The sequence below is a fragment of the Pundamilia nyererei genome, unplaced genomic scaffold, assembly GCF_000239375.1.
Source record: "Pundamilia nyererei isolate P.nyererei 1_Seehausen unplaced genomic scaffold, PunNye1.0 scaffold00003, whole genome shotgun sequence".
Taxonomy (NCBI): domain Eukaryota; kingdom Metazoa; phylum Chordata; class Actinopteri; order Cichliformes; family Cichlidae; genus Pundamilia; species Pundamilia nyererei.
Window position 1 is genome coordinate 2,764,978 of NW_005187404.1, and position 20,406 is coordinate 2,785,383.

The following is a 20,406-nucleotide window of genomic DNA, read 5'->3' on the forward strand; positions in this document are numbered from 1 at the left end:
TTGCATCACTTGTATCAACCTGTCGTCATCAGACATCACGAGAGATCACCTACATTATCCACATCACCCATCACCTTCATCTATCCTCTAAAGTTTCAGATTCTCTATAGTCAACATTTATAGTCAGTTTTCCTATTACCTGACCTGCTTTCCTACACTGTACCTTCACACTATACTACCCTTCCTTATGGCCAAAACGTACAACACATTTGAAAGAGAATTATGCAAGATTACATCAGCAAACCAACTTGCAATTTTACTCTCTAGGCAATTAATATGAAAACGTGTCTAAAAGTAAGCTTACATGGGCAGTGAAATGAAATTATGCATTTAATCTGCACATGAAACAGCTCCTCTTACTCCTGAATTTCCCCATATAAGATTGTCTACAGTTTGCTAATACTGGTGGTATATGCAAAAAAAAAAAAAAAAAAATGCACGACTTTCAGTCACAATATGCGTCTCTAACGAGGTGGCAAACATGTACATAAAGGTGAACGTGTCAGTTTCAAAAGCAACGGCTACTTTCAGTTGTCTTTCAGACACTCTTGCTATGAGTAACCTCACCAGGTCTTCACACTCTACAAAGCAAGGGGCCAGTGTCTATAGTGTTGTCTGATAACGCATCAGCACATTTCAGTTGAAAGTTCCTTGAGAACAGACGAGTAAAACTTGGCATCTAATGTTTGGTTCCACTGTAATACCGTCACTGAGAACAATGTGAAAAAATACCCTTTACAACACTTATCCAGAAGATGTACAGCGACTGTTTTGAGAAATCGGCATTAGTATGGTGGCACAAGCATAAACAGCAATTTATACCAGACACTTTTTTTTTTCCTTTTGTTTTTTTTTTGGTCCTAGCTGAAAAAAGTCTGTCACTGCCAAAGGGAAAAACAGTAAGCATGTATGCAAGTATGAGATTATACCTTCCTCAGTTCAGTTCAGGTTTTTTTGGCAACCGTTTTCTTAGCAGGAACTTTCCGCTTCGTTTAGCCCAACATTTTTATTGTCTCTCTCTCTCTCTCTCAGTTCTCCCCCACTTTGCTACTTAGTCAGAACAGAACCTGAAATCTACCCGGTAACGCTTTGTCTGCTTTGAGCTGCTAAATGACACCAGTATAAGTCACTCATACACACATACACACATGCGTGCACACACACGCACCTCAAATGCAACAGGGTAAGAATACAGGTTTTAGGCTTCTGCCTTCGGTTTTAAAATTATGGTCTGAGAGACAGGAGCTCAAAGTTGACAAAGACCACAGTTATTCGTTTAAAAAAAACAGCAAAAAAAACCCAAAAACCAAAACAAAACATTTTTGGTCCCCAAAATAATTGGTTTACCAATTCTATTAAACAGTTAAGACCACTTTATGAGCCTCAGTCCAAGTGGCTCCTTAACTTTTTGTCTTCACTTCCTTTTTTATTCTTTCATATCTGATTCACTCGTCCGTATCAGGCTTTACATCCAACATTGCATGCAGCTCCTCGGGAGTGTACCCCAGCAGGCTTTTCAAGTCACAGACAAAACGGTAGACATAGCGTTTCCCAGATGTCTTGTGGATGATATTCTTGTCATAGTAGTAACGCAGGCCACGGCTCAGCTTCTCATAATTCATCTTAGGCTTGTTTTTTCTTTTGCCCCACCTTCGAGCAACCTGAAAAAGCACAGTGAACAAGCCTGTCAAGATGTGCCAGAAACGTTAGAATACATACTTCTGTTGAAACTTGCAATTAATTGAGCTACATGGAACAAGCAGCCATCTTGTTCATCTGGCTAACTACTTAAGACCTCCCAGCACGTGTGCTAGATGACCAGTGGGGTCGCAACCTCTCACCTCATCTGGGTCAGAAAGCTTGAACTCCCAGCCGTCGCCTGTCCAGCTGATGAAGGACTGGCAAGACTTGTCGGTCAGTAGCTCCAGAAGAAACTGCCACAGCTGGATGGGGCCACTGCCTGCAGAGCAGATGGGGGTGGAGGGGGAGAAGGTGTTCGTTTAAGAAGAAGAGCTATACACACTGAGAGGACACATTGTTGTTTGTGCAGATGCCAGTTGCTGTGGGGATTGATTGAGGTGAGGCTAAGTTCAGAGCAAAAGAGCTCCTGTTGTTGGAAAATGCTCCCAAGTCCCATAGTCTGCTCAACATTTTATCGAACTAAACTAGTATATTTCACATAACAATACGCCGAATCTAGGAGATATCCCATCAGTCCATGTGCTATGCAGAATGTGTTGAGGAACAGCACTGTCTGTACAATGTCCTATCTGTGATAAAAGTCACGGCCAGAAGAAGCACGACACTAAGTACTTATGCTATATATGAAAAGTGTTACATATTCATGCAAATTATTCACTTAATTTGAAAAGAGGAACAAAGTAAAGCTTCTAATCTGGGTCAGACTAAAGTACAGCAGTGGAACTAAATGTCGTCCCAAGCACAGAAGTCCCATTCATCATGTATTCCCTTGTCTGCCAGTTGCCCTGTGCAGTATGTGAATTTAGAGTGAGAGGCTGTGTCTGCAAGAGTTCCACACTGATGAAATCACTATTTTAAAAATAAGAAGGGCTGCATTTAGGCTTCAGCAGCACATCTACTGTACTTGAATAGAGTCTGTTTTAAGAAAGAGAGCAGTTGCCAAGTTCAATGCAAAGTTAAGAGGGTGCATTTTTCCAAGAGTAACATTAAATGAATAAACTAGTAAAACATCATTTCAATGTCAGAGCAAAAAGTTTATTAGAGTTCATGGAAAAAAAAAGGAGGGAAAGCAGAACAAAGGCGATAAAAAAAAAGCCTGGTTTTGTCTCTGAACTAGATTCACTGCAGTGCACTTTGATCGTGTGGTTTTTTTTTGTTTGTTTTTTTTTTCAGCATACACATGAACCCACCCACTTTTGAGGCTTGCGTGTTGAAATCACACCTGCCAGTGCAGCACACCGCCTAAGCAAAACTGGAGCTAAGCAAAAGTCACCTCTCTCGAGTGCCTCAGAAAACCAAACGTAGCCTTTTTGTAACAAAAACAAAAGCGTTCAGGGAAACAGACGTGTGGGTTGAACAACTCGAAATTTAGAGCCCTCTAAGGCCTCGCAGGGACTGAAGAAGAAGGTGCATGACAGCAGCCATTCCGAGTTTGGAAAATAAGTGGCTCCGCAACATCGGGTGTCACTCATACAGAAAGCTTTGACTCGTGTTCCTGCTGCAGTAACTGTGAGCCCACATAAGGGTAATACCAGAATCTCATGCTTTCACGCCACAATGTAGGCAACCCTTTTTAAAATATGTTAAAATCTTTTCACAATGGGGCTCACTGAACAAGCATAAGGTTGGGGCTCGTCTTCATCCATGGCAATATGAGTCTAAAACCTATATGGCTATTTAAAGGACGATAATTCAAAGGTGTGGATAAAAAAATTTTAAAGGCGAGAACAGCTAATATTGACTGGCAAATTACTAATTTTTACAACGTTGCAATGCAAAAGCCCTCTGTGTGTACGAGCAAATACATGCAATAGTGAGACAGAGAGCGAAATATCATGAACCAAAATGAGAGTTCGCTATGTTGTAAGGTGGCCTGATGTTATTGCAGACAGAGGTGTAAATGATGAATTGTCGCAGGAAACCACGCAGATGGCAACTGGAGCCTTATCTCCCTGCAGCCTTATCAGGTCCCCTGTCCTCGTTACAAGTGTCACCTGTCACCCCGTGACTTAAACAGGAAGTCGAGCAAGAGCAAGCTGTCGAGCTGTCATAAACACTGTTTTGGAATTGTACAAGAGGTTGTTTCTTTATTTTGAGGGATTTCTTTTTTCCAGATAGAGGTCTCTTTCTCTCTCTTGCTCCCCCGATCCTTTTTTTTTCTTCTTCTGTTTTTATTCACCCACCCACACATGCACATGGGCAAACACAAAAATGCTTCCATCTTTGAAAGACCACAACTCTCTTTGCACTACTCTTTAAAATAGCAGGGTCCAGAGCAGCAGTTAGAAGTTTTTGGTTGTTGTTTTTTGTCTTAAAAACTGGAGTGTTGTGGCATTATTACCTTCATGGTTATAGTTTCATAGTCAAAACAAGTCTCTTCTCACATTAGGCCGAAAGCAGCTGCCATGCTTTCCTTACAAGTACACAATTTGGAGTTGAAACATGCAGTACATAAAAAGACAGATTATGAAACTATGCAACTATGACTCGTTTATAATATGTTTACGCCGTGACTGCTTGCAGCCAGTTTGCATTGCCTCTGCTGGTTTAGCGTGCAGGGAGAAAACAGATTTAGATCATTCTAGAGATGCTCTGTGCCTTGGTCTAATCCATTTGGTTATAAATTCATAACTATGTCGTTCCAACATTTCATAAATGACTTATTGTTCTAAAAGTGGCTCTTGAACTAATGACCATACAGCTGACCAATTAACTTGTGCATACCAACTTTGGGGCACTCTGCAGAGATCTGATGTATGCATTGTTTGTGACGTTGGAAAATATGCTTGGATTTCCCCCTTTTTCCAATACTGGCAGTCTTACTGCCATGTGACTGTAATTTAAACAAGACCGAAAAAGTCCCAAACACTCTGTGAAGAGTCGATTCAGCATCAGTGTTCAACTGTGTCAGTGTTCAGCTGTGTTTACAGTTCAGCTTTAAACTAGAATAACTTGAATTAAACCCCTTTGCAGGGATTTGACTTTTCTCTTCGTATGTTTGGCAATTGACATTAAAAGACAGCTAACTTGAGGCCAAAAAAACAGAGCTATTTATGTCATCTTCTTTTGATTCAAATTAACTTAAAAGTTGTATTTATGGCTCAGTGCTGATAAACGATTAAGAAGTAGCAACAGCAGCAGTTGGGTTTCTTTTTTTTGCACCCTTTTGAAACTAAAAGTCATGCCAGATGCTAAAATAGTGCATTTGCTGCACAAGAGCCTTTAAAATATCTCTCCATCTTACTGAACTTGAAGAACATACATAAAGGAGCTTTTTCAGCATGCATGAGTGAGAAGATGCCTCATGAGATGAAGAGATAATTTTACTCTGCTCTGGTGTTATGTGCAGGGGCAGGCATAATTTCTAAGTTTCACGAGCGTTGCTAGGACGACCTGGAAAAAATAGGTTGAGATGCGGGCTGCCGATAAGAAGAAGGTAGATGAGAAGACAGAAAAGAAGAAGAGAAAAAAAAAGCGAGAGAAAAAGAAGTGAAGTAAAAGGAGGCATGAGTAAAATCTGTTTTATTTCCTGTGATGTGCATAACTTGGGTTGCCTGGGTAAAAGGTGTGCTTTTTTTCCCCTTCTTTGGTCTAAAAGTGTTGCATTCAGGCACCACAAGATTTGGCACTTTTGCAGAGCATCAACAAGTTTGTTACACCACATTATACACTGCATTTTGTGCCCTACAGAAGTGTTTATATTAAAATTATATTCACAGAAATCAACAATCGGACTGGTTTTCCATAAATGTCTACCGTTTGCATGCACGCGATCAGAAAAAATACATATAGACCAATATTACTCTTTTACTGTAATGACTGCATATAAATATAAAGTGTGATTTCTAGACATCTTACCTGTGTATCCTGCCAGTGCTGCTGCTGGGATGACGGGTTTGTCCTTGCTGAGGTCTGAGCGCTCCCTCACATAGTCTTTAAAGGTGCCCTTGGGCTTGTGGCCATGCAAGGCAGTGGGGTAGTCTTCTGAGTCAAAGCTGTCATAAGACGGTACCCGCTGCAGGCTGCTAAATGAAGACTGACTGCTCCAGGACTGGGTCAGTCGGTCGCAGCTCTCATAGCTGTCAATGCTCTCAAACGAGTCCTGGCCACCAAGCTTACCTGGAAGGGAAAGGGCGAAAAAAAATTTAAAAATTGGCAAGAATTGTTATGTAGGTAGAAACTCTAAACTCACATTACTGTGATTTCAAACTCGGACATTGTTTGTGGACAAGTTATATGATATTAAAATTTTAGCATTTAGGCCAGTTTGATGATGGCAAAAATCTTAAGATGATTCCCGTCAATGTTGCATTGATGTTGGCATTGCACATTAGTGATTACTCAGTTTTATAGCATCATTCAATTTGTCACAGTCACACACAGGCTATGTTTTTTTAGTCATCCCAAGATGAACCAAGTCTACCACAGCCTGATGGAAAGTGACTTTGGACTTTCGGTAAGAGCCAAAGTTGAACCGATGGAAAAGAAATAAGTGCACTCGCTATATGACACAGATAGATTCTATGACAAATCACTATTACCTCCAAAACTGTCGGATGGCGAAACTTGAACAATAGCAAATAACTCTGAATTAATTGCGAAAACCTTGCTGAGATTTGACAAAAGGGACATTAGCCACACCTTAGAAGTAAATTGTTTTGCTCCTCACTAAGCTATAGCTTATTGCTCTGTACAGTGCCACGTCCCTCCATTTCACACCTCATTTCACTTTCACAACCAGCATTTGGGTTTGATTTTAAATGGAAGACATTCACAGAAATTGCCCCGCTATTTTTGGCCTTGATGACGATAAGAGGAGTCTTTCAGTGGTAAGCCATTAACAAATGACAGATAATGCCATGCCGCTATTGATGCTGAAATCTTCAACTGGTAAAATTGGAGCCACATGTGGATATCAATTGTGCTACAAGATACTTTCCCACGTCGGGAGAGCACAGTTCAATGCGCAAACACTTGGTATGTGTGATGCATGGGGATTGGATCTCAAGCTTTGCAGGCAAATGCTTAAAGCACTGGATGGAGGACTCGTATGGTTTACATGGCACTTGCTAATAATTTATACAGCTGGGGATTTGGGAGAAGAAAAACCCTAGCTTTATGGGTAACAGTCTAAATCATACCGCTAATTCCTCTGTAAACTATTGCTGGGAGAGAAAACAAGCTCGAGCATTCAGAAAAGCAAACAGTTTCATGAGAAAACCCCACGCTAACTGAGGATGACACCTCTATCTCCTTACCCAGAACCCTAAGGTTGCGCCGAAGAAAGGAGGCCAAGAAAAACAAGAAAGAGAAAAAAATACCTTTTTTTTTTTAACGTTACACCACTTGAACTGTTTTACATAAGGGACATGCGGCAAGAACAGAACACATTGTGGCTTTGGTTCGTGTATCGCTCTGACAAAAACAATAGAGTTTTTTTTTCCCCAACCCAGTCTAGAGTGTACAAGTCGGGTTTGCTTGAACCACAAGCCAACCAGAAGGCCTGCTTTTCTTCTCTTCTAATACTTGCACACTGATGTGGCATGACAAGATTCTGGTAGCTTCAGCACAATCACACGCAGGCAGACACCCATAGAAACCTTCAACTTTTACATGCATTCAGACAAACTCAAGCAAGTGCATGTGGTAAGCAGGTAATTAGAGCAAACCTTCTGAGTAAAATGTAAATGCACCACATTTTCACTGCAAAGCTAGTCCCACATTCTTTAATGTCTCCTCAAATCTCAGCCACATACTTATGCATTGTACGACCGCTCACCTCTGCTGAGGCGTCCCACGCACATGTTGTCAGGTGACACCACCTCTTGCTTGACAGAAAAGTAGTCTCCCGGCATGCCGTTGAGGGCCGTGTCCCGGAGGATGACCGCAGCAGGGTATTCACTCTCATATTTGAGGGTCAGCAGTTCTTCTGAGCTGATGGGATGAAGTGTCTGGTAGGACTCTGTGATGAAGCCGGGCTCTGAGTATTCAGAAGGAGGGACACACTGAGCGTGCTCAACACCATAGCCTGGAGCAAACAAAGGGAAATGAGTGTAGATAGAAAGCAGAGAAGGAAGGCAAGCAAGGAGCAACACAGAGGAGGAAGATCGATCTTAAAAGGAGTGGAGTCATTATCCCTCTTGTGCTGAGCCGCCACCGAAGTTCTCGGCACGTGAATAGTCCAAAAGAAAATATAGCCCTGAGCACACGGGAACAATCTTGTAGATTTTCAGCAAGACATATTGATTGAAGCTAAACTCAGCAAAAAATTCACAGTGATGCCACTGTACGTGTGGTCACTATTCATCTACAGCTGCAAAGATGTACTGAGGATCTATATCTAGGAAATAAATCCAAGAAAAAAAATGTGTGTGGGGGGATTATTTGCTAACGCTAACCAACTTGCCACACTGAACCACCTTATCTACTTCCTCTATTTGGATTCCCTTTCATATTTTAATATTTGTTTTCTTATGCTATCAGATTGACTGTGATGAATACTTACTGACAAAGTAGTCTGAGGTAAAGCGGGATTCCTGGAAGTTAGAGTTGAGTCCATTCATGGGGTAATGCTTTGTATCCTCTTCATGAAAAATAGATGGAGAATGAGAATCAGTGACCTCATCATTGATTTTATGTATCGTGTAACTGCATCCTGCTCTATCAAAAATTAATGACCTGAGCAAAATCGTGTCTTCCTGTTTGGCTCCTGTTACAAGAGCAAATACCAACAGTCCTAAACTGGAGTAAGCAGTGATGTCAGCCTGTGTAGTGAGAGCTTTCTTATTTGACTCGCATCACAAAACTGAGACTTTTAAATCTCTTAAACTCATCTGATAATCAGAGGATAACCATCTTACGCTGTTACCTTTTTGAAGCATTTCCAAATGCTCCCAAAGGATGTCGCCCACAAAGTCAGGCGCCAAGTCCAAGAATCGCTCCTTCCCCATCGCACACAGGCTGGCTCCGTTGATGCCAAACTTGTCAAAATCGACGTTCTTCAGACTGAATTCGTTCACGGTCCACGTTAGCCACTCGGCCACGTGCTTTTCTGTCCACAGTCTAGGATCTGCACAGGATTGCAAAGAGTGGCAGTTACTGTTAAACGTCGACAACACCATCCAGACACATTTACTCAAATATTCAGGTCAGCTTGTGAATGATACGACAGGACAGATTCTCATTTTTTGCAGTCTGAGCTGGAGCCAACTTTCACTTAATAACCTACAGCAAAGTGGGAAGCTGAAGTGACTGTAAACCACAGTTGTAATGAAAAGCTAAAAAAAAAATCATAATTTGCAGATCACATGGGTTGCTGTAATTGCTTCAGTTTTCAATGCCATCTCTTTGCTGTCTGTCTCTGTGTCTCAATTCTTGGGATGTTGCAGTCAGTCAGTCTGCCTGGACTGAATATATATAATGCAACGCCATTTCTGGAACAACTGGGCGTTTCCTTTTCAGTCAGTCTTTCTAAGAGGTGCTTTCTCAGAATCCTCTGAAGAAAGCCGAAATGTGAAAGAACTGCAGATGTGTGCGCCTGATATGTGACACACTGAGGTATTCTTAGAGGGCTGGTGCTGCAATTTGAGTTTTCAAATGAAAACATTAACAGGAACTAATGACAGCAAAAAGCAGCTGGCAGTCTTACCTTTGGGAATACCCAGTCGCTGCTGTTCCTTTGTGAAGCCACTAAAGGTAGCCTTCAAAGCCTGGGACATCATCTCTTTACTTCCTGGAGTTAGCAGGGGGACATCTCCACACTCGGGATCTGCAAATCACAAAGAAGATTATTTATTTTGAGTAACACCAGCATCTGTTAGACTTGAAATCCAAATGACTAATATTACATGCTCCTTTCACTCCTATTGACAACTGAGGCTGCGGCAGTGCATCCTGTATTATATTTCATGCCGATAAAGCTCGCTGAATGGAAAATTTAATTGAGACAAAGAGGCGGCGGGAAGAGTCCTGTGAATGTGCGCTTCGGTTAGACATTGACACAGTTACGTGCGCGTGCATCCACGTCCACACAAACACAGCAAACATTTATATCTACCGTGATCAACAACATGGTTCAACAATTACATTCCGTCTAGACAGACACTGTCTCCATATCGGCTCCAATCTATTGAAACAAGGACTGTCACAGCTTTGGCTCGAACCTGTTTAAAAAGTAAGGGAGAGCCATGTCACTGTGTGTATACTGTGTTGGTAAACCCCACATTTATTATCTTCTACCTGTACATCCTGGGTGGGAGAGTGGTCAGTGGCCAGTGCTGCCCATCAGCGACACTATGACCTCTGCTAGCCCTCCTACCACGTCGCCCCGACACAGTGGGCCTACTGTCACAGGACCCAGCGCCGGGTCAAGCATTCTCACAGGTCAAGGGTCGAGGGATGAGGTGATGATGTCACCGCGGCTGCTGGCGAGTGACTTGGAAAGTCGGGGGTGGCCCATCTCGAGGGGATTCAGTTACACACTAGGGTTACTGTTCTCGGCTCACAGCCAGTGGGCAACCAGTGGGACACAGAGCTCCCTTTGATGGCTTTAAACAGTGCCTGATGACTCGCACTCATCTAATTAGATTTACTGGGCTGCAGAAGTATGGCGATAAGGGGGCAAAACAGAGGATATGATGAGGAGGAGAGAAGGGGAAAGACCCTCTGGCCTCTAATATAAAAACAGACTAGTTAAAAAAACAAAAACAAAAAAAACCCAGCAACCTAGGCTCAACAAATAACTTGTAAACAGCCACAAAAAAAGAACCTAGAGTTTCAGTTAGGGCATATTTTATCTTTTAAATCTCCAAACCGTCCACACACATTTGCACAGCACACAATTACATCTGTTATTATCTGTTACTGTGCAGTAAAGCTTAATGTCACTTTCTTGTGTACTCAACTTTTGGGGGGGGGGGGGCAACGTGCATACGGCAAAACTTAAAAACACAGCAGGTCAGCTTAGGTCTCAAGTAGGTTAACATGCAAACACATAAAAAAATCAAAGAGTCAGCCAGGTCTTGATTTTGGTGGTGAGTCTATTTCTTTAGATCATTTTTTTCTTTGTCCATTACATGCAATTTCAAATCATTAATCCTAGATCACAGAAAGGCTTGTCTTCAGGGCAAACAAGCTGTGAGGAGTGGGTGTGTCACACTTGCAGCACCGCCATGTGTCAAACCCAGATGTTCTGGCATCTCCACTGGCTGGTGTTTTATCTGCCAGCAGTATACTAGAGCAACATACAGTTCATGCTTGTTTTCACCACTGACGTCGCGACCTTGTCTGGAATGCACAGCAGCTTACCCCCCCCGTCCCTACTTCGCCCATGTAACCAATGTCTGTCTGGCTGTTTGTAAAATTAGGTTTCCCAGTTTCTGTTTTTTCGGTCTTTAGGTCGTTTTTTTTTCCCCCCTTTTCTTCCCCCTCTTAAGCTTTTTTGCAGCAGACTGGAGAAAGAAGACAGAGGAGCTCTTTGCTTCTTCCTGTGATTCAATTTGGGCTGTAATAATATAGTCTGAACAAACAGAATGTAACCATTTCAGTCAGAAGTGAAGGTAAAAGGTTGAAGAGTTGAGAACAGCCATTGTTTTACAGTCTCACACAAAAACCCTGTTTAACTACTGTCAGCCATGGCTCACACATCAAAATAAAGCTGGTTTCTCTATTTGACAAAAAAAAAAAAAAAAGACTGCAAGGTTGTCTAAGTTTCTACTGAGCTCGTTTTGCTTTTAAGTAGTGTTGGTAATGCAGAGAGGTACATGTTGCAAATGGCTGCAAACTGAGATGTGACCGGGGCTCAGACAGTCTGTGCTTTGATGTGAAAGCAAAGGCAAAATGTGGCAGTTTATTTAAGCTGGCTCAAGTGGAGTTTGTCTGCACTTTCAAACCGCTTACACCCCTCCCTCCACACCGCTTTTATCAACCCATCCGCACCGCGTACTTGCCCACACAGACTTGAACCCATTTTAGCACTAAATCTTCCATCAAAGACACTTAACACTACAGTGCATGAGAACTAACATTAGACACTAGAGAGAGTAAAAAGAAAAATGTGAACCCCGTCTACAAAGCATATCATTATTGGGTTGTTTTAATACTTCTTGAAATCCTGCTCAGGCTCTAATTCAAACCACAAACACAATTAAAAAAGAAGAAGAAGGTTGACTGTCAGGTGACAGTCAAATAGTGTGTTTTGTGTACATACACTACTTTGTTGTAAATTTTTCTTTTTGATCTGAGCTGATCTCCTAAAAACATGATGCAGAATGTTCAGCAAGGCTGAAAGGAGAACGCTAAACGTAACAGTGAAGTGATAATAGAGCAGTCTCCATGGTGAATGATCCATATGAAAGTTATCTGCGGCAGTGCTAATGTACAATGTGCATCCATTAGCGAGAGAGGCGAGCTTGGATCTAGACAGTCTCGAGTAAATGATGAAGTCCTGATACGATTTCAATGCCTGCGAGCCCCATTAGATAGAGAACGGTCAGTATGTACTGAGAGCTAGAGCATCCACTAGTCATCACTTTCCACATTAGACTGTGTGGGTCTGTCCGCAAAATGAGTCCCATCCACTTAGCTCATGAAATGTGGGAATGGATGTAAATCACAGGCAACATTATGGCATTTCACTGACAAGTATCTGACTTAAAAGAAGAGAAAAAAAGAAAAAGAGCTTCTGCAGCAAAATGTACAAAATGAAACCAATTTTACTAATGAGGTAAAAACCATATTAAGTTCATCTATGCTAAGAATCACTGACGAATTGAGACTGATGTTTAGTCTAGATTACAGTAAAAGGTATTGATTAGCCACTCTCCTCTTGCCATGAAATGAGTAATGGACAAGCTACTGAGTGCGACGACGATATTTCCCCCAGGGGTTCTCGCTGAGGCTATTCCACCTTTACTGCTCTGCCCTTGTGAGCAAGGCCCAACCCAACTTTAGACAGAGGTACTTCTTTGGCACCTCAGGCTGTTAAAGTGACTCACATAAACACACATATACACATACACACCAAATTAGTGGCCGTCTTTGCCTGTGCGCCAGAGCGTGGGTGTGAAATTGGGATTTTCACAGCCAGGGCCAAAGTCTATTGGGCTGGAATAGGCACGGATGGGCAGGGCGGGACAGGGCTGGGGAAGATAGCAAGAAAGCATCTTGGGTGGGTGATGGGTGACTGAGTTGGGTGAGGGGTGGGCAAAAAAAAAAAAAAAGAGCGAGAGAGAGAGTGAAACCAATGAATGGGAGGTTTCATAAAGCTCCCTCTCTTCTCCTTGTCTGTGGCATGACATCACAGTGGGATCGGTGCCATCTCCCAGCCTCTGGCGGAGAGTCAGTTCATTCATAAAGCCTGGACTGCTGCCTCTGCTCCGAATGATGCAATGATACAACGGAGCAGGCAACCAGACCCAACAAATAAGGGACAATATGCTTTCTATCATGCGATTGAGCTATAAATAGGCCTATAGTTTATGAGTGGGTGTGTGTTGGTGTGAGGAAGCAAGATCGGACTGTGAATAAAAAAATAAGGACAAGATCTGAAAGGGTAAATCAAAGCTGGGCTTTTGATAGCCTTTGTCAATAGCAAGGAGCCAGTACTTAGGACTGCATAGCCGTTTATTTATATCAGATTGTGGCAATTTGGGTATCCCGCTATTCGCACATCTTAGCACATTGGGGGGGGACGTCTTTATAAAGATCTGCATAAGTCCATTTCCTGTGGCTGAGTTGCCACTTCCTGTGGGAGGTGAGGTGAATTGAGGGTTCGGGTGAGGGTTAAAACATTTCATAACAACCACTATGGGCTTATACCCTTCTTGATTATCCCTACATGCACACACGTACATATTAAACAGGATTACGGCAAGCTGTGAGGAAAAAAAACAGGAGCTCCTGGTTAATAGTTAAGAGCTTATAATTAGTTCTTCAAGGCAGACCAGCCCACAGCTGACCAGAGGTGACAGGAGTATGTGAGAACGCCTTTGATGGAGATACATATCTAGACCCCCGGTCTGCAAAAGCAGGGTCATAAACTCGGCTGGTATGAAGGGGACCCATTCAGCACCACAGAGTGATAAAGTGGTGACTGAAGGCTGCAGTGGAGCAAAAGGAGAAGAACGGGGTGGCGGTCTGGTTTTAAGAGGGCTGCTTGTTCAGTCAGCCAGACTGTTTAAATTTCCATCTCAATGCCAAGAAACCAGGAATTGAAGTGTATGCAAGGCGATGAAGCCGGCCAGACCGGCAGCAGACCTTAGCATGCTTCGAAGCAGGACAACGTCAGGCTGAAGTCCTCCCACGCGCAAACCAGTACAATCCCACCATCACAGGCAGCAGTGCTGAATAACTAGTTTTATTCTTAGATCTTCACCACTGCCTTCTGGCTGCCCTCCTGAAACACAAGCCTGTGGTGGTGTAAAGCTGCTGTACGGGACAAGCCTAGTATTGCTGACATCTGTCTTTGGCCATGAAAATAGAGTTGCTCAGGATCATCACCACCACAGACACACTGGCTACTGAAGCAGACAATAAGTCAGACTAATACCCCATAGCTGCCTTTCTGTCTTTCTTTCCTCCACTCCCTCCTTCTCTGAAATCATATTAGCCCATGATGTGAAAGTGCATTAACGCTACTGTTTATGCTATGGCCTCGGTGCTTGATATGACATTCACTTTGATCCACGCCATCACCAAGAGACACTTAACATTATTTTTCTTTTTTTTTCTTTTTTTTGCTAAAAGCTTGTTAGAAATTCTGTCCTAGAAAAAATAAAAATAAAAAAATAAAGAGCTTTCAGCAGGATTTGGCTCCTTGCTGCAACTTTAACTGGCTAAAAGCTGCACTGGTCTGTCTTTAACAGTGTGAAAAGGTCTGTTTTTACTTACTTAGTCCAATAAGATTAGTTCATCTTGTTTTATGCATCAGTGCATAGTGGAGAAAAAAAAAAGGGGGGGGGGGGGTTGACAGGGAAGTGCTACAGTCCAGAGTGCAGGTGGCGCTAGCCTAGCCATGTCCAGGCTCCATTGCTGTTATAAACAGACATGGGATGCTCTGGAGGAACTGTTTAGGCGTTAAACCAAACACACGACATATCTGACAAACAGTTTACTTTCTGTGTTGCATTTTTTCCACAAAACATGGTGCCTGCCCCATTTTTAGTCCAAATTGATACATTCCGCAATCGGGTTCCTGATACACGCACGATTCATGTGGGACAGTATAAAGATGCACGTTCACACACTTGGATGGAACCGTCTGCAACACAACCATGCTTACGGTTTGCAACATGTATGCTTGTAACGGTTGGGTCCAATTAGACATCATACATATACACATATAAAAAGACTGTTGCTTGTTAGACGGCGAACTTTGGGCGGCAGATGGATACTTCATAAATAAATTCTCCCAAGACCGCCATGTTTTCATGTTGCATGCCTCGCATTCCACCTCTGTTTTACAATCGCCAATGTGCTTCTCACAGCTTTCTTGTTTTCCTCTAATGCGACCAAAAATGACTCGCGGTCTGAGTGGCAAAATGGTCTCAGCTCAAGAAGATGAATCGCTCTTCTATTTTGGGCTCCGTGTCAGCTCCACAGCTAATAGGAGCGTAAAACATCTGGCCACATCTTTCTTCCTTTATCTTTTTTATAAAGATATGCACGCTTTTCACGATGCTGTGAAACTTCTCAGGTTTGGCTGACTGTACTGATTGAAAGATTTAAACTAGGATTTTGATAGCTGGAAAGTTACAACTCAGGGTTTTGCAATACGAGATGGAAGTGATTTCAAAAAACATGAGACTAACGTTGCAGTTGTGTAAACTGGTGCTCGAAATGTCTAATCTCACTCTCTTTAGTTCTCTCTCTTAAACACACACTCACATAGACAAGCATACATAGACAGGGTGTGACTCATTTAGTCAAAGGATGACTGGACGTACGGGGATATCGTGCTGCTTCATTTGACAATGTGACTGGTCATGATTAAAGCAATGACCAGATCTTGTAAAATTCCTGCTGGTGATTCAAAATGTGGTCACAGTTACCTTGAAACCACACATAAAACAAATACACGTTGCAGAGCAACAAAGAAGGGTCTGCAATAAGAACTTACGTGAAGCAAAAATAACAATGGTCTACACTCCCAATTTCTACGACAAAATAACAGTGATGAAATGTTTAATACAAAAAAAAGTACTCTAACTAACACAGCCCATAAAACACACACTCTGGACATATGTCTTCCATTTGACTGTGTCGCTCATTACAGGCATCGCAGAATCATACTTAAACGCCAAGCAAACACCACCCCTCTCTGTCATCTGTTGCTTTGGCGGGCTGGTCGATCTACATACATCTGACGCTGTGGGTCTGATATGGGCACACTCGGTGGCTGTGCCCCATTTGCTCACCTGATTACAAAAGCAGCATGCTATGCACACCAACTCCGAAAACAGGTGTTGTGAAGCAAGCATAGACAAAAGAGAAGAAAGTGAGCACAATGTAGAGCACACGCCGAGCAAAACAAGTTATCCGACTTCGTTGTGGACAGCCGAACATCTGCACTGAAACAAACCGACTACCTTTAAAGACAGTGGACTGATCCCCAAAGCAGGCGTGTTCCTAAACCGGCCAAGTTTCCATTTTATTATAGGAAACACAGCTACTAAATGTGGAAATATAAAACAGAAACTCTGTGGAAAAAAAGATTTTCACGACAATGTAGAGATCCGTGGGCAGTTGTTGAAGGCCTTTCTGGACAGTGAAAAGCTAGTCAGGGTTCCCCGTCATACTAGTAATGAGGGGCAGAGGACTGTGATAGCTGTAAGCTAATCAACACCGGCGCATAGCCAGTGGCGTGTGGTGTAGCAGGCGTCTAGTCCCATGACTCAGGGATTACAAACTAGGAATGACTGGGGATGGGACAAAGTGCATTCACCGGGAACTCACTACAGTATATACCACATCAAGGGCATGAGAGAAACTCATGTGGCCAACAGAAAGACATTGAAACAGAGGGAGAAAGGGAAAGGAGGGGGGAAGAATGCTAGTGGAGGAATTGAGTCAGTGGGTGGGTGAATGACTGAAAAGAGTAACAAAAAATGCTTGTTAATGCTTTCTGTTCCTCTCTCCTTTGCTTTGGTTGTCGGTGTTTTTATGTAATGCAAATAAAATGAGAAGCTGCGAGAAAGGCATTCTAGCCTTTGTGATCTCTTTTGCCTTTATAGCCATTTACTGTAGCCTCATTGGCCACACCTTGGTAGCTCCTCAACCCCTTACTCACCATATGCTTATTATTTAGTCGACTGCTGTCTGTGGAGCTAGCACGCCTTTTTTATGACTAAGCTTTATAAGCAAATATTAAGGTGTGTAGTCACGAGGGAAGCATCAAGAAAGACCCACGCACCATAACGGTTTTATGTTTCTATGGGCAACGCAACAGATGTAGGAACCAGTGAATGGTTGGCTGACTGGATGCGGGAATAACCCATTTAATGAAACAAAGTGGCACCACTGTGCAACACTGAAAAGAGAAGAAAGAAAGAAAGAAAGAAAGAAAGAAAGAAAGAAAGAAAGAAAGAAAGAAAGAAAGAAAGAAAGAAAGAAAGAAAGAGTCATTGTGAAAGCCAAATTGTCACAGGGAGTCCCATTGAGCAAACTGATATCTGTTGCCCTCTAGGGACAGTCGAATCCCATTCAAATGAAACCTCATGTTAAGTAGGTGAGGCTGGACTAAAGTTTTGATCTCACAAACTAGATAGTTCGACACGCCAGACATCAGAAGAAAAACTGACCCCACATCAAGAGAAGCACAGATCACCCAAACAGTGTTTGCACAGCTGCTAGCCAGCCACGCACACTCAAACACTGGCATATATTACACTGTGCTACTCAAGCAGTGCTGTCACAAACGCACTAAAGAAAGAAAGAAAAAAAAAAACTTATGTAACTCCCTCATTCCTGACTCAAGCTACTACTCCTCTCCACAGTGCACCAACATGAGAGGAACCATGAAAGAGAAAGTAGGTGAAGTCCTTCTATGAGTCTACTGTTTTTGCCATGGCCTGTATGTGCTTGTGCATCTGCTGCCTTTTTTAAAGTGTGGATTTGGATGCCATATAAGGTCTCTCGGAAGAAACGTCAGAACTGCCAGTTACAACAAAGTGCAGCATTTTTGATCAGATAAACCTGAACCTTGCCAAAGCTATTTCTATGCTTCTATGCATACCACCCAGCAGGGCATATTCACAAAACATTCCTGTCTTTCACTGAACCTCGACCTTCAGGCCTGGCAGAGACATAAACAAAACAGGGACTGCTCATTCAGGTCTAAAAACTGTATTGTAAATAATTAACTCTGTTGAATATTAAATCCATCACTGGGCAGCCATAATAAATGTTTCTCAAATGTACTACAATGCGCCTGGTGAGGTAATGTTCTACACTATCTTTCAAATTAGTCTCTGTAGAAGTTTCCTCGTGGCTAGAGAGTGCTTTCAGCAACAACAACCCCACCGGCTGGGTCACAACAAAGTAAGCTTGGGGTGCTTCGAAGTGAATCCCATAACAGTGAAGTAAGCAGTGTTATTTTGGGTTTACCTCTGCGCGAATGACTTTTAAAGAGTTACCTCTGCTGTCACTTCCGTCAAAAAAAGAAAACAAACAAAAGAGAAAGGTGGGCTAGAAACCACTTAAGACTGTTAGCAGGGTGTGCATGCATGTGCAGTGTGTGACTGCAGGTGTTATTCAAAACAATGCCATAGACCTGACGGGGCTAAAGCTGAGCTGCCATCACCACTTGCTGCAGAGGTGCTTCTCACAGTAACAGTCCAAGAACTTGACCTGTGTGGACTACTTTCTTTCAGTAAGCTGTAAGCAAAGGGCGAGTGCAACTTGGTCATGCCTTTAAATTTGTTATTTCTTATCAGGCTGAAGAACAGCCTTGGGCATTGGTAGTACATCTATCTTGCGACTATGGTAACACCAAGAAGTAAACAAGAACAGTGTGCGTGAGTGTGTGCGTGTATGCATGCGAGAGGGAGGTGAAGAAAGGATGTGTTTGTGTGAAGTTGTGAACTGCTCCTTGGCAGGCTTGGCTTGACCTGAGTGCACCCAACTTAGCGTAAGTAGGAGCGAGAGTTGCGAAATGCTTTTGCAAGATTGTGCTACGCTTTGGCAACAATTCTGCAGCTGTCAGCAGAATTTGCGACTTTTGTGTGATGTGCATGTATGAATCTATGCTCTGCAGGTATTGACAGCAGGGAGAAGGCGGTTAATGTGGTGAGTCACAGCCCCTTAGTGGGTCAGCACTAGCAATTAGTATCAGATTTCCATGATGCATCACTGCTGCTTGCTACTCTGCTAATAGGTTCTCTGCACCTGAACTGCAAAAGCACAGGGGGATTGGTTAATGTAAAAAGCTGCTGAATGCAAATCCTGCAAACGTGCCACCATATGCTATGAAAAAAAAAGATAAAGAGAGAAGTGAAACCACGCAAAGGTTTAAACCCCAACATGAAAACAGCTTAGAGTTGCGGCCTCCCCTGCCTGCGCCCTGGACTACCCCTGGAGCGATCCAAAGGGTTCTGGGCAGTGGAGTTAAGAGAGAGGCAAGCCTCAGCACTGCAGATTCATCACCTCAGCCTGCCTCTCCTGATTTCTGGAAAGTCAGTTTCAGCCACTAAAGGAGGAGGTGGTGGGGAGGGAGGCAGAGAAGAAAGGGAGAAAGAGGAGGCAGTTTGGTTGGTGGGTGAGGGGAGGGGGTTATTAGGCACCACTGCCTGTCTCCCATGCCGGCTGGGCAATATGCCTTGGATTTCTCCAGCATGGCATGGAATATATGGGTCAGTGTTAGGTGAGATCAAAGCAGGATTAGAGAGATAGGGTTACCATCTGTACAAAAAGAGGAAATGTGGCAAAACTTAACTCGGATAGCTGTTCATGCTTGAGATCATCAGAGAACTGTCATAAAACATACAGCGTGTCTTAAAGTGGCAGCTACACACATACATAAACAGTAAAAGTCACACTGCTGTTTGCATGTACTAGTAAAAATTGCCAATGCTATGCAAAGCAGCATGCTTTGTGATGACTGATCATAAATGTAAAAAGTCCAGTGTCCTAACTTTTTTTTCATATTAGCACATCATCACATCTTAAACAGTCACACCTGTCAGAGCCGGATTTCTAGCAATACGGAGCACACACACACGCACGCATGCATGTATGCATACAGTACAGTCTATTGCAAGACTCTAGACCCTCAGGCATGATTTCATCTTTCTCAAGTCTTGCCTGTAGAGTCCAATATTGAGCAACCAGCAGCGCCTTCATCAAAGAAATGCGTTCAGGACGTTATGTCCCTCTCTCAGCTCATCTACTTGTTCTCGAGAATTAACAGCGTGCTTTACTGTGAGCGTAATCCGGAGACAGCCGCTTGTGTTACAAAGAAACATTGAGGAGTAATGTACAGTAAGTCTCGTGTTAGCTGTCAAAGCGCTCAGAAGAGTTGAGATTACTCACCGTCCATTTTTTCAGCCTTTATGATTGTTAACGTCGGTTTCATATCGACAGCTGCCGTCATGATCATCAGATCAGCGTGAATTAATAACGCCGCCTCCCTCTTTAATTCTAACACCTCCAAAAGCGCAATATATTTCAAAGGGGAAAAAAATCTTCTCCTCCTCCTCTGGCGTCCCGATC

At 42.9% G+C, this 20,406-nt stretch overlaps 1 protein-coding gene across 3 annotated transcripts in view; it reads right to left on the bottom strand.

Moving 5' to 3' along the window:
* Positions 1–417: 417 nt before the first annotated feature.
* Positions 418–20,406, bottom strand: part of ets1 (v-ets avian erythroblastosis virus E26 oncogene homolog 1) — a 32,975-nt gene continuing 12,986 nt past the window's right edge. For 2 of the 3 annotated variants that reach the window (XM_005720645.1, XM_013911235.1), the window contains exons 4-10: positions 9,350–9,469; positions 8,570–8,770; positions 8,207–8,284; positions 7,481–7,729; positions 5,560–5,820; positions 1,842–1,960; positions 418–1,661 (exon numbers count right to left, since the gene is read on the bottom strand). In XM_005720645.1, coding sequence (XP_005720702.1) covers positions 1,446–1,661; positions 1,842–1,960; positions 5,560–5,820; positions 7,481–7,729; positions 8,207–8,284; positions 8,570–8,770; positions 9,350–9,469 — 1,244 coding nt within the window. In that variant the 3' untranslated portion in view covers positions 418–1,445. Of the gene's footprint in view, positions 1,662–1,841; positions 1,961–5,559; positions 5,821–7,480; positions 7,730–8,206; positions 8,285–8,569; positions 8,771–9,349; positions 9,470–20,226; positions 20,404–20,406 lie in introns of those variants that run through there. The other variant, XM_005720646.1, reaches the window with a different exon arrangement.